Consider the following 11,876-nt stretch of genomic DNA (forward strand, 5'->3'; position numbering starts at 1 on the left):
TTAAAAGCATCTTTGTGCCTGTCATGTTTCTTAGACTGTGACCACACATTCAACATGTATACAAACTCCATCTTCTTAATATTAATGTGGTTAATAAACTCAACATTTCCTTTCTAGATGTCTTAAAGGATTACAAGATACTTGCACAATCTAATCAACAGCATACCTAGTGTGTTGTATATGCCTACCTAATCAACATAATTTAACCCTATTTTAAATCTTACATCACATGGCCACAGGTGTAAGAGCCTGTGGTGCCGGGCTAGGCTATAACACCCTGTCAAATTCCCAGACCTGAAACCTGAGCAGCAACGGACAACCCCGCAGATAAAAAAAAAAAACTGCTTGCATTAGGGTATTGTGAGATAAGGCTATAATGCCTTATTGACAAAGCAAAGTGCCAAGAATAGAAACTGCAAAACATTTGAGGTGAGCAGAACAAATAGTAAGCAGAGTGTCTGCGACTGTGCTGTTTAAAAATAGCCAAACAGTTTACTTGAAGGTGCTGACAGGGTAGAAATCCCTGGTGATTTCAGGATAGAAAGGCAAAGCTGCAGTCCTCATTAGGCAGCCCAATTGCTTTGCTGTTCAAAGTCCCAACAGGGACCACAAGGTTCAGTGTCAGGCTATAACCTTCCCAAACCCCCTCCTTAAAGACAGACCTCACACAATGTCTGTGTCTGTGTGTGTGTGGATAAAACTATATAGTACTTGAATGTAGAACTGTGCAATATATCAATCTTATATCAATATTGTGATATGAGAGTAGATATTATCTGGGATTTGCTGTAATATCATGATAAGGAATGAGTCTTTTCTCTACATGGTTTTAAAGGCTGCATTACAGCAAAAGGATGGATTTTTTTTTTTACTTTCTACACTGTTGTAGCTGTTCTGTTATTTGTTTGGTCATTACATTCACATCACTAATGAATCTTGTGTGTAAATATCTCATGAAAGCACCAACAGATATTTGATGCTGTTCACGATGCCCAGACCTACTTCTATGAAACAGCTAAATTCAATCTGAATAACCAACACCTTTATTAAATACAATCTGTATCAAGATTAGGGTTGGGCAGGGCTCACGACTAAGGGCGTCTCATTATCCTGAGGATAAAAAACAGTGTTTGGGATGGACAAATATCTCCTGCAGTACACCTCTGGGACTCCCAAAAGGGGATTTTCAGGGATTTTATGATCATCATTTTTATTTGCCAATAACTTAGAAAATGACAAATTGGATCTACTGTGCATCTGTTGTGACTACAACCAGTGTTTTTTCCACCACAGGGCACTGACTACAACGGAGCATCTCTGTTAGTAATCACTGGCTGTCCCCTTAGCATGATGATTCTGAAATGTTCCCACAGTATCAAGCATTCTCCCGGTCAAGCGAGAAAAACATGTTGCACTATTTACAGAGAGTAAACAGAGGTACAATTGCAGATGACACACAGACCAACCAACACCATCAGGGAACTGTATCTCTGGATCTGAGTAGGCAAGTCAGGACTGAATAGGGATGAGCATCGCTAACTGGGTCTGAGTTAGAACAGCGTCCCAGGTCTCACTGAGCTGCAACCTTATCCACACTGCTGTTGGGTCCTCATTATCATTAGAAGTGGCACTGAGTTATATTATGATGCTCACAAGCTCTGATATGGGTATTAGTGGGTATTGAGTGAAGATAAATTATGCTGTCATGATGTGTTCAAATGTAATCTTTTCAAAATTAGTTTTTGGTGAGAAACTACAATAAACACATTTTGCTTCAAGGAGAAATTTGTTAGAGAGGGAATTATGACCTGTTCACACAAAGTCTAACCAATACATATAATTATAATAAATGATTAACAATAGTAAAGTCAAGATTTTCTGAATTGAAGCAAACAGTTATATAAAAAAAAAATCAATCATGTATTTCCTAATCATTTGAATTGAATTTTTGGGGCAGTTCTCGGACAGTGGTGAAAAAACCTTTGAGAGTCTGAAGCACTGGGGTTGGGGGACTAGATATATTCTCCTAACGATCAATTGTCACCACATATGTATAGCTGATCTGAAAAAGTATTAGCTATATGCAAGCTTTGCAGCTGTTTTAAAGGCTGCTACAGCCACTGTGTCACTGCACAGAAGAGGAAAAGGAGCGATGACAGATGGGAGTGCATGGTGCTGGAGTCTATCAGTGAGGCTGAGTGGATGGCAAACGTCAGAGTGAGTCATGACGTTTGGACATTGTGTGCAGTACATTCTCACAAATGTGATAGCACAGTACGATTTACATTTACACCTGGCTGATTGCGGCTGAGGTCCAATCAAAATGCAAAGCAGACCATCTCCATAGGACAGGGAGATCCAGTCACATTCTGGTCACAATGCATGTTGGGTGCATTTTCACCTTGCAGTGGTTAATCTGTAATTTCTCAGCTGTGGTGAGTGACAATTCTACATTTGTCCCATATCCTTGGCTGTTCGGGTTTGTTGTGTTGTGTTATGATAGTTATGAGTTTCTAGTGCTAAAAATGCTTTTAATCACAATACACTCATGAAGTGTAAAACAAAGCACTTGCTTTTTCAGTTTCAATTGAAAGATGCACTTTCAATGTTTATTTTGATTTAATTTTCTCTTGCAGTGGTGGTAGCCTAAATTTTGCTTTAGTGGTGCACTGCTGCCAAATGAATACAGAAGAAACACTGGAAGTTGCATAAACATATTTTTTTCTTTATCCAAGTAAGATGTCCACATACTGATCATATTTTAATGTCAGGTGAAATTGGTGTCAAACGTCCCCATATGAAATGAACACTTAAAACTGATTTTGGAGGAGGGCGATTCTCTTGCTCTGTAGGAAGCAGCTGAGAAGCAGCACACAAATGGCGTATGACCAAAAAAACAAAAACAAAAAAGTAAAACAACACAAGATATTCCTGTCGACAACAAAACTGACTGCTAATTAACATCCCCAGGATCCCTCCAGCCTCTAATTGTGTGTTTATGTGGTTCTGCTATCTGTTGTGACCAAACAAAAACAATGGCCCTACTGTATCTCAGTACACTGAGATTCCTTCTAGTCTTCTTCCATCTCCCAACAGTAATCCCACTGAGGGAGACAGACAGTCTACTTCAGAGCAACCCTGGAAGAAGAAAGCTGGCATTAGTCACTGGATTCAAATGATAGTCGATGGATCCAAATGCCAGAAAGGTCTGCTGTTTGTTTGAGTCCTCCAAGTTTCTATCTATCAACACTTCGCAGGAACACTAACAAAAACCACAATCCGATACAAAATAACAGAGGACAACACAGTGAAATAAAACAGATAAAACAGTAACAGGAATGGGTCTGGAGCTAAATCAAGAAAAGAACAAGCCTGCAGTGTTTGAGCATCTTAACAAGGTGACATACTGCCAAGTCAGCACTCTCTCCGACGGTAGCTAGGCACACATCGAGACCTCATTCAGAGTTTGTCCATTACATTACAGTTTTCTCCTGAGCTGAGCTGAGCTGGCCTGCCAGTGGGCCATCAGGACGCTAACACATGCACTCTGGCACGTGAGCAGCACTCACACAGCGCCACGCATGTCTGCCTCACTCTCTGACATGCTCAGGTCTCTTGCAGCTTGGATACAACACAGCTCCACACACAAACAGTGGTAAAGCATCATGGAGTTTGCAGTTCCACATCCGTATCAGAATTTGGATGAGGGTTAGGCCGGTCTTAAGACGGCTTCAGACAGACATGCGGCACATTTAAATCACACTTCGATGAAAAAGAAATCCCTTTACATTATTCTACCCGCGAGAGAAAAAAAGCTTTAATTCTCTGTGGAGGTCAGCATCAAGCTGGAATCTTGGGCTGACAAATCCACAAAATTTGAGGTCTGAGCCCAATCAGAAACCGAATTAAATTTTTTACAAGAGTACAACTGCATGCACATGCGTTAACGTGACCCCGTCACATGCTGACACAAACACGCAAAGAGACAGATTAATAAGGAATTTATATATCAAGACTTCATAATATAGTGTATGGGGGCATTAATGTGACAAATAAATAACTACATAAGGCCAATGACGGACTGGGCCCGACGTCATAGGCAGGAAAAAACAAGCCTTACCCGACCAGAGCCAGGCAGTCTTCCTCAGGGCCCGTCAGGCTCGGGTCAGGTTGCAGACCTCTAATTCTCTCTTTGGCTGCATGAGGGCAGCTCTGCTCCAAATGGATGTTGTGTCATCTAAAGTATTCTCGGAGCTTATCACACATGTGGTGTACCAGCAGAGATTTGAGGAAACTAGTAAGGATGCAATTAAAGAATGATGCTGGTAATGTGCAATCTCCAGTGAGGCAGCCTATTCTGAGCATGTCTTGGGTAGGATGTTCCAGGAACAAAAGCCCTCTAGGAACGTCGGAAGACATTTGAGCAGGATCCAACTTTTACAGACAAGTTTAAAATAAAAAAAATTGAATGCATTGTTGTAATAATTAGTTCGGTAACTTTTAATTTGTTATCAATTTTGTGTCCATGATTTAATCTACAAGGTGTTAAACACATTTCTAAAAATAACTGGAGTTAGATCACAAATGATGGTCAGAAGAAGATGTGGGGGAGGAAAGACACTAGAGCCTTCTGTGTTTTTTTGCCCACACTGTTGACTGTGAGGAAGTGCTGCCTCTGAGGATATGGTTATGGTTTTCAGCTATGGTGAGGATGACAATTAGGAAGCACTGCCTTACAGGCAACTTTCTGGGCCACAAAGTACCATGAAAAGATACTGCAGCACAAATCTCCAGCCAAGCTAGCTTGTGGTGGCAAGCTGTTTGTGTTCAATTCAACTGCTTGAATTCTGATGAATCTAATTGTGTTGGTAGAGCCGAACAATGTATTAAATAATTCAATCATAATCTGTTGTGGCTTATTACTGTTACTTGATAAATTACGTTGTTTGTAGATCTGTTATCATACTTGTGTGGTTATACTTAGAGATGCAATTATTAAAGGTTTTGATGGTACAACTATAGTATGAGGAAGAATCAGGATTTCAATTATTTTGCATTAATTAAAATGGACTTTCCCCCAGGGGAAAATGTTATTAATGTGAGTAATAAACTGAAGTGTCATTTACATCAGCTGTCATCCATGCCTAATGTTGTTATTAATTTTTAATAATCTATTTTTAATAATTAATTTTACATGTGGCCTGAAAAAATGCTTTCTATTATTGTTTCTGTTTGTTTGTTTTCAGTTTTAGTAAAACTGAAAAAGCAAATTAGAACACCTCTTATGCAGGTGTTGTTCATCACTGAATTTAAATGCAATAAATTAGCCTAGATCCCATGATATAGTGCTGGGGGTCCACAAGTACCTCATGTTAAGTTAGTCTTCCGGCATATTTACCTACCACACCGAGCGTTTGCTCAAGACAGATGGGAGGAAGTTACAGGATGTAAATGATCACACTGACACCCTTGAGGGAACTGCATGCCATTTTGGTGAAATGCTCCTTTTCTCAATTAGCTGCTATTGGTTCACGTTGCACTCAAAGGCCAACTCTTAACTCATTGCTAGGTCATTAATTGTAGGCCTATGTGACGCTTTTATATTTAATTCCCTACCATCTCAGGTATTTTAACTAACTTATTACTTAACTGCATTACCTTCTCTCAGATGTTGCAGTAAATTTGAGGTGTTGAACCCTTTAGCCACAAGTTTTGCAGATTGGATATCTGCCGTCTTGAACAACCACCTGGTCATTCTTTGTATATCCGAAATTCTTTCACGCTGACGCCAGTGTTCAGGCACTTTTTTGGTGGATACAAAGCTTCAAAGCTTGGTCCCTCAGCCATTGTTTAGCTAATGTAGCATAGCCCCCATGGATGTAGGAAAGCCCGGTTAATAGTGAAATCAGTAACAGTGAAATCAGTATCGGCACATGAATCACAGCCGTGCTTCTTTTCAGCATAACAGCACAACCAAGTGTGATATTGCTTAATTACTGCCAGACCATTTCTGCTACAATGCAACTTTGCAAAACACAAATGCCACTGTCTCATTCAGAATGATGAATTACCTTTACCAACCAACCGAATGGAACTGAATGGAAGTGAATGAGCTCGGAGGTTTGGCAAAAGTGGTGGTGCATACAGAAATGTAAAAACTGTGAAAAAGTGGACTATTATAGCTGAGCTGATGTGATACTGTAATTGTTCTCTTACAGCTATTTAAAGGTCAAGTTTTTGGATTCAGCTGCTGGAGTTGATACATTGGCCCGGTACCTGAGAACAGGACACACACCCTGGGGGTCTGTAAAGATCTACCGTGAGGTAAGAAATAAAATTCTGGAGTCAATCCATCGTCATGAGGGTAAAAGGTAAAAAAAAAAAATGAATAAATAAATGAGTAAATTAAAATAAGGCAGGAATCAGATCAGGCAGGAAATAACTGAAATTTATTCTTTATGTTTTGGTGTTATGGACAAATTTTCATGTGGTCAAATATATGAAAAACTATACTTCAGTTGGCTACATTACAAACAGAACCCAAATAAGATATCATGTTCATGTACTGTTATTGACTGTACATTTGCATTACATAACTGTATCACTGAGTATCTCTTTATAGCTATGCATCTGAAAATAGCAACATCATTGCAGATATTGACTAATCACTTGATTTGTAAGCTAGTGTTGAGCCTAAGAAACAGGTTAACCCTAACACTGCCAAAATGATGTTTCTGGCCAAGCTAAGAAGGTCCCGGTTCACAGATAATTTGTCACATGAACAAAATGACAGTTGACTCAGTGGTATTTGATGGCCTCTTCAAAGTGTACAATTCACTACTGACTGTGTTACTTTAGCGCTGTGCATACAAAAATTACTGAATTAAGATTCATAGGACAGGTCACATTGTTTATCCATGCAAAACATAACTAAACGCAAGCTTTACATACAATGTCACAGAGGGATATAATGCAACATAACATAGGCTAAAAGATGTGATAACAGAGCGCTACATTTCATCACAGAAAAACCACCAGGGAGCACAGCACAGCTTCACAGAGTAGCCTTTCATTAAAGTAATGTTTAAAAGACCCTCTTCAGTAGAAGTGTAATATTTGCACCTTGCTGTATCTTACAAAATAGCACGTATGTATAATTAGTTAGTTGAATGCTTTTGTCTCCAACGACTTTAATGGGAAACTAAGTCAGTTATGAGTGGGCTAGTGATGGCAGCTAGGTAATCATTGATTTAGAAGTGGAGCTCAAGGTCTTTGTTTATTCATAAAAAAGTGACACTGGAATGTACTGTAAGTGCAAAACACTGTATCGTCTCATTGAAGTTGACTCCCTAATTCAAGGTAAAATGTTGTAGGCTAGGATGCCTGGTCCTATGCTTTTCTTGTCTGATTTAAAAAGATCCCTAACAGATCACTCTTGTTAACTAAATTATGTTCAACTGAAACAAAATTACCAGCACTTCAAGTGGAGACTAATATGGCTTCTTCTATTCTCAAAACAAAGTGGTGATGGACCAATCCGATTCAACTCTGATGCTGATGATGGCCACTGGTTTGCTTGCCTTCATCTGTGAGTGCTGATCATTTATTTCACCTTCAATATCTTTGCAAGATATATTATTTTACATTTGAATGTTTTTGAGTTGTGCATGTTTTTCCTGGTCTCAAACCACATACTTTGTCTAGATATTATGTGTTTGTAAAACTGTATTATTTGATCCCAGCACATGTCATCGTTAGAGAACCAACACCAGCCCAAGGTCTTGTTTGACTAAACAAAGCACAGTGCCCTGACCAGACCTGGATCTTCAATGTGCTGAATAGGCTTACAAAACATTCATATGATGGCAGTGTGATTGACATGCAGGTAACAGTGCAAATAGAGAAACTTCTGGTGGGGAAAAAAAAAAAAAAATATATATATATATATATATATATATATATATATATATATCCTCTTGTGTGTCCTAACAATAATTTGATGCTCACCTGGCTCCAATGATGTCCTTCTTCGCCAGGTCGATTCCTGCAATGACCTTAACCCGTAGCACCCTCGTTTCATGCTGGAGAAGAAAGAGATGATGCATCAAGACATCTTTTCAAATTTATAGAAAAATTACTGAATATTTTTTTTATAATCAAGCCACTTCAAACTAAGGAATCACAATACATACTGGCATGTAATCAGTATTGCTGGATAAAAGACTTTAAAATTAGATATTGGCATGGGTTTGATATTAAAATTTCTGCTGATATGTCAGGCCAATAAGATGACACTTTAATTATGCCTAAATGCTTGAGGCTTCAGTTAATGTGTACAATTTGAAAAGCAAAACCATCCACAAAAAAAAAACCCATCATGCATCCCTATTTCAAACATTCAAAACTGCTGGTGAAGCGGACCTGCCTCTTATAAGTTAATAACCTTGACCCAAATAGGACTGAGTGACATTTGAAAGGCTTTCAAGAATAGCTTGCCGCTGAATGTTGCTGAGTGATCACAATATTCTTGAGCTGGCAGAAGATATAAGAAAAAAACACATATCAAATTTATGAATGTAATATTATCCTTATGCCATATGATACTAATGTTATTCTATGCGTTTTATCATTTTACAACAATACCTCCTGCAGTGGAAACCTCCCATACGGTCACAGGCACAGGTCCCTGACATGGAAAAGGGCCAGCTTCAGCAGGTGTTTCATCCCCACTGCCATTGTGGCACTGAACAAACTTGATTAACTGTCATGTGTCTATCAGTAATGTTCATATATACGCATCAATGTGGACTGAATGGCTGTGTTGATGTGAGCCTGTGTACAAACCGTGATGATAAATTTCCTGTCGAGGACAATAAAAGTATCGATCGATCTATCTAACACAGGTTAGAGCCAATCCAGAGCGTATTCCTTGACCTCCCTCACGCCACACTCAGTTTACTGCTTCTCACACATTCTTCTCCACAGTGCTGCAACTTGAAATACAGGCTATAAGAAAAATCAATGGCACTCTGCTTTCCAGTAGATAGGCTAAGTAATGTTTATATACATAATGGCTGACAACAAATTCTGACACAGCCTTAATTATGATAAGTGCCAGCAAAAGGGGAGGGAGTGGGAGCCCAGGACTACCCAGCTGTTACCTCAGGCCATGGTCTTGTTCAGAGGGGTGTAACATTGCTGAATGTTTACATCACCGTCACAGGAAACTTATTGTCTTAGGGAATGTGGGCTTTTAATTGTTGTGGAAACTTGAGTTGAAGAGATTACATCATGCTTCGCTTTCATGTCTGCAACATGGTGCATTTTAACCAAAAACTAGCCGAGTCCTTCCAAAGCCCCTTGTGCGGGCGGTGTGAGGAATGTTGCTATAATCATTCCTTTAGCTGTCCCTCCCATAATGACAGGCTGAGAGACAGGGTTCAGCACAGCTATGGGAGTCAAAGGAGGTAATCAGTCAAGGCAGCAAAACAGAAAAGGCTCGGTGCATGGCTACCTGAGTTAGATTACTCTTAAACCCATGGAATAAGGTTGACTGTTCTGATGGCACCAGCGTTTCAGTCAGTACAATAACAAAGTTATGAGTTGCAATAAATGGTTTCATTAGCCAATACAATGTCACAGTGTAACTACCAAGATATATATGTACACCAAACCAACATAAAGGTGACTGAGTTTTTGCCTAAAATAAGAAGGTGACCACAGCTACACAAGTTTGTTTTGTGTCAATATAGCACACATTCACCTTTTGCTCTGCACGGTACAATGAGCTGCCTGGGGCTGCATGATAATCTTCTATGTATCCTAGTGAAAAAGTGACTCTTTTGTCTGCTGCTGTAAGCAAATAGAGCTCATCAGTAAAGTACACCCCCCCGAATTTCCTGTGAGAAATCAGGAAGAACCTAATATAAGCATTTTAGTCATCCATCTGGATCCCCAAAAATCTGTAGCCTCATTACTCCCGCCGGCAGCAGTAATGTCTAATTGGTATCTGGCTAATGTGACTAGAGCAGAGACACCCTAGAGTCTGTGATAATGATGACAAAGGCCAGGCTCAATTAGCAAAATGGCTCATGTTTTCACTAAGTGCTCTTATCATTTCACGATTCGTGACTCATACTCTGTGACACGTTTTTACGGTGAGATATTATCGCTTCGCTGGACATCAGAGACCAGACAGCGCAGATATGCAGTGTTGACATATGCCATGAAACAGCAGCATGCCTTGGCTAAACTCTTCCAACTCGTTTTGTGGTTATTAAACTCGCCATTACCAGATTTGATCGGAAACAAGAGATGGTGTTAAAATCTGAGGAGACTGGTAAATGCAGCCATGCTTTTCCCCTCACAGATGGTACAATTTCAAGCCTGCGAAATCTGGGCTCCAGAATAGCTCAGCGAGGCGGTGCTCGGGCTGCAAATCGTTATAATAATTTATTTTGGTGCTGTTGTACTGGACTGCCGTTTTAACGTTATCTCGAAACTCTCATGTCGATGATTACCGTGTAGTGTGCGGTAATAAGTGACACTGAGGTTAATAAATTAGTGGACATGTAGACTTGGGAGCAGGAAATTGACAGCTGACTTTCTATGGAATGCCGCCGTGAGGACTTGTTAGCTTAATTATCCAGCTAACATTTTGCTATTTGGTTTGATTAGCTGAATTGAACCTCACTAAAGACACCGCTCCAACTTTGCCGACTACATAATAAATCGTCACCGGGTGATAAACCTTACCTCATCTTCTGAAAGACCATATATCGGTTCAAAATTCGTAGCCATATAGCCAGACGTCCACACTCCACACACAAAAAACAAGCCGCTTGGCAAAGCTAGCTAGCTAGCCTTGAACAATAAAGTCCCCGTTTTCCCTCTGCCGTGTGGTGCTGGTGATTCCACAGTGAGAGCAAATCCGAGGCGCGGCGAGGAGGTTTGGCCTGCAAAATAATGTAATCCTCGCCAGTGTGGTGTGTCACCTCAACAACTTTGCAATTAAAACTATGCATAAAATGTTCCGAGGCAGCTCGCTTTTGTCAACTCCGAGCTTATCCCCAGAAACGTTGTGACAGTTGACTTCCTCTTATCCCCTTAGCCAATAGCGTGCCAGTACCTGTGATTGGCAACAGCGTTGACCAATCAGATGGACTCTGAATTCCCCAGCGCACCACACGGGCCAATAAAATGTGCAGAAGACGTGAAGCTCGGGAATGTGTTTTTCTTTTTTCTTCTTCAGGGCGTACGATTGTGTCTACCTGAAGGAAGTCTGGCCAGATCAGTGCCTTTATGCTGTCCGCGGACATACAATCAAACAATGTCAGTATAGCGATCAAGTCTCACGAAGGTGTTAAGGAGCTTGCACTGACAGCCGTGATTTTGTGATCGAGCTGTATGAGCGCGTTCACATGAGGGGGGCGCAACGAAGAGCCAATCACATGCAACATGGGCCGACACTGATAGTGATTTTCATTAAACTATTGATCATCTTTTATCTTCAATCACGTCCATGATGTCACATGGTGCACAACGATAGGGGCAACGCATTCAGTGTCATTCATTATCAATAACTGGATCTCGACAAGCCCTGTTTTATAGAGGGTCAATGGCCTGGGGAAACAATACCAACAAATCATAAATAATACCAACTCAGACTTCTTTCTGCTTTGTTTTGTTTGTTGTTGTTCATGCCGGGGAATGTAAACGGGCTTTTCAGCAAACTATCGAAAAAAAAAACTCCTCTGTAGGAAGTGGCGTCACTCCCTCAAAGACCCGACGACTGTGTTTTGATTTGTTTTGTTTTGCTTTGTTTTGTGAATGTTTGAGTCACATCTGATATAGTGAAGTAGAATCTGACTGCACTC

General features: G+C 40.2%; 1 protein-coding gene across 6 annotated transcripts in view; it reads right to left on the minus strand.

Moving 5' to 3' along the window:
* Positions 1 to 11,071, minus strand: part of nedd4l (NEDD4 like E3 ubiquitin protein ligase) — a 59,567-nt gene extending 48,496 nt beyond the window's left edge. For all 6 annotated transcript variants that reach the window (XM_030064901.1, XM_030064896.1, XM_030064898.1 and 3 more), the window contains exons 1-2: positions 10,756 to 11,071; positions 8,008 to 8,081 (exon numbers count right to left, since the gene is read on the minus strand). In XM_030064901.1, coding sequence (XP_029920761.1) covers positions 8,008 to 8,081; positions 10,756 to 10,800 — 119 coding nt within the window. In that variant the 5' untranslated portion in view covers positions 10,801 to 11,071. The remainder of the gene's footprint in view (positions 1 to 8,007; positions 8,082 to 10,755) is intronic.
* Positions 11,072 to 11,876: the final 805 nt, after the last annotated feature.

Source organism: Myripristis murdjan, chromosome 12, assembly GCF_902150065.1.
Source record: "Myripristis murdjan chromosome 12, fMyrMur1.1, whole genome shotgun sequence".
Lineage (NCBI taxonomy): Eukaryota > Metazoa > Chordata > Actinopteri > Holocentriformes > Holocentridae > Myripristis > Myripristis murdjan.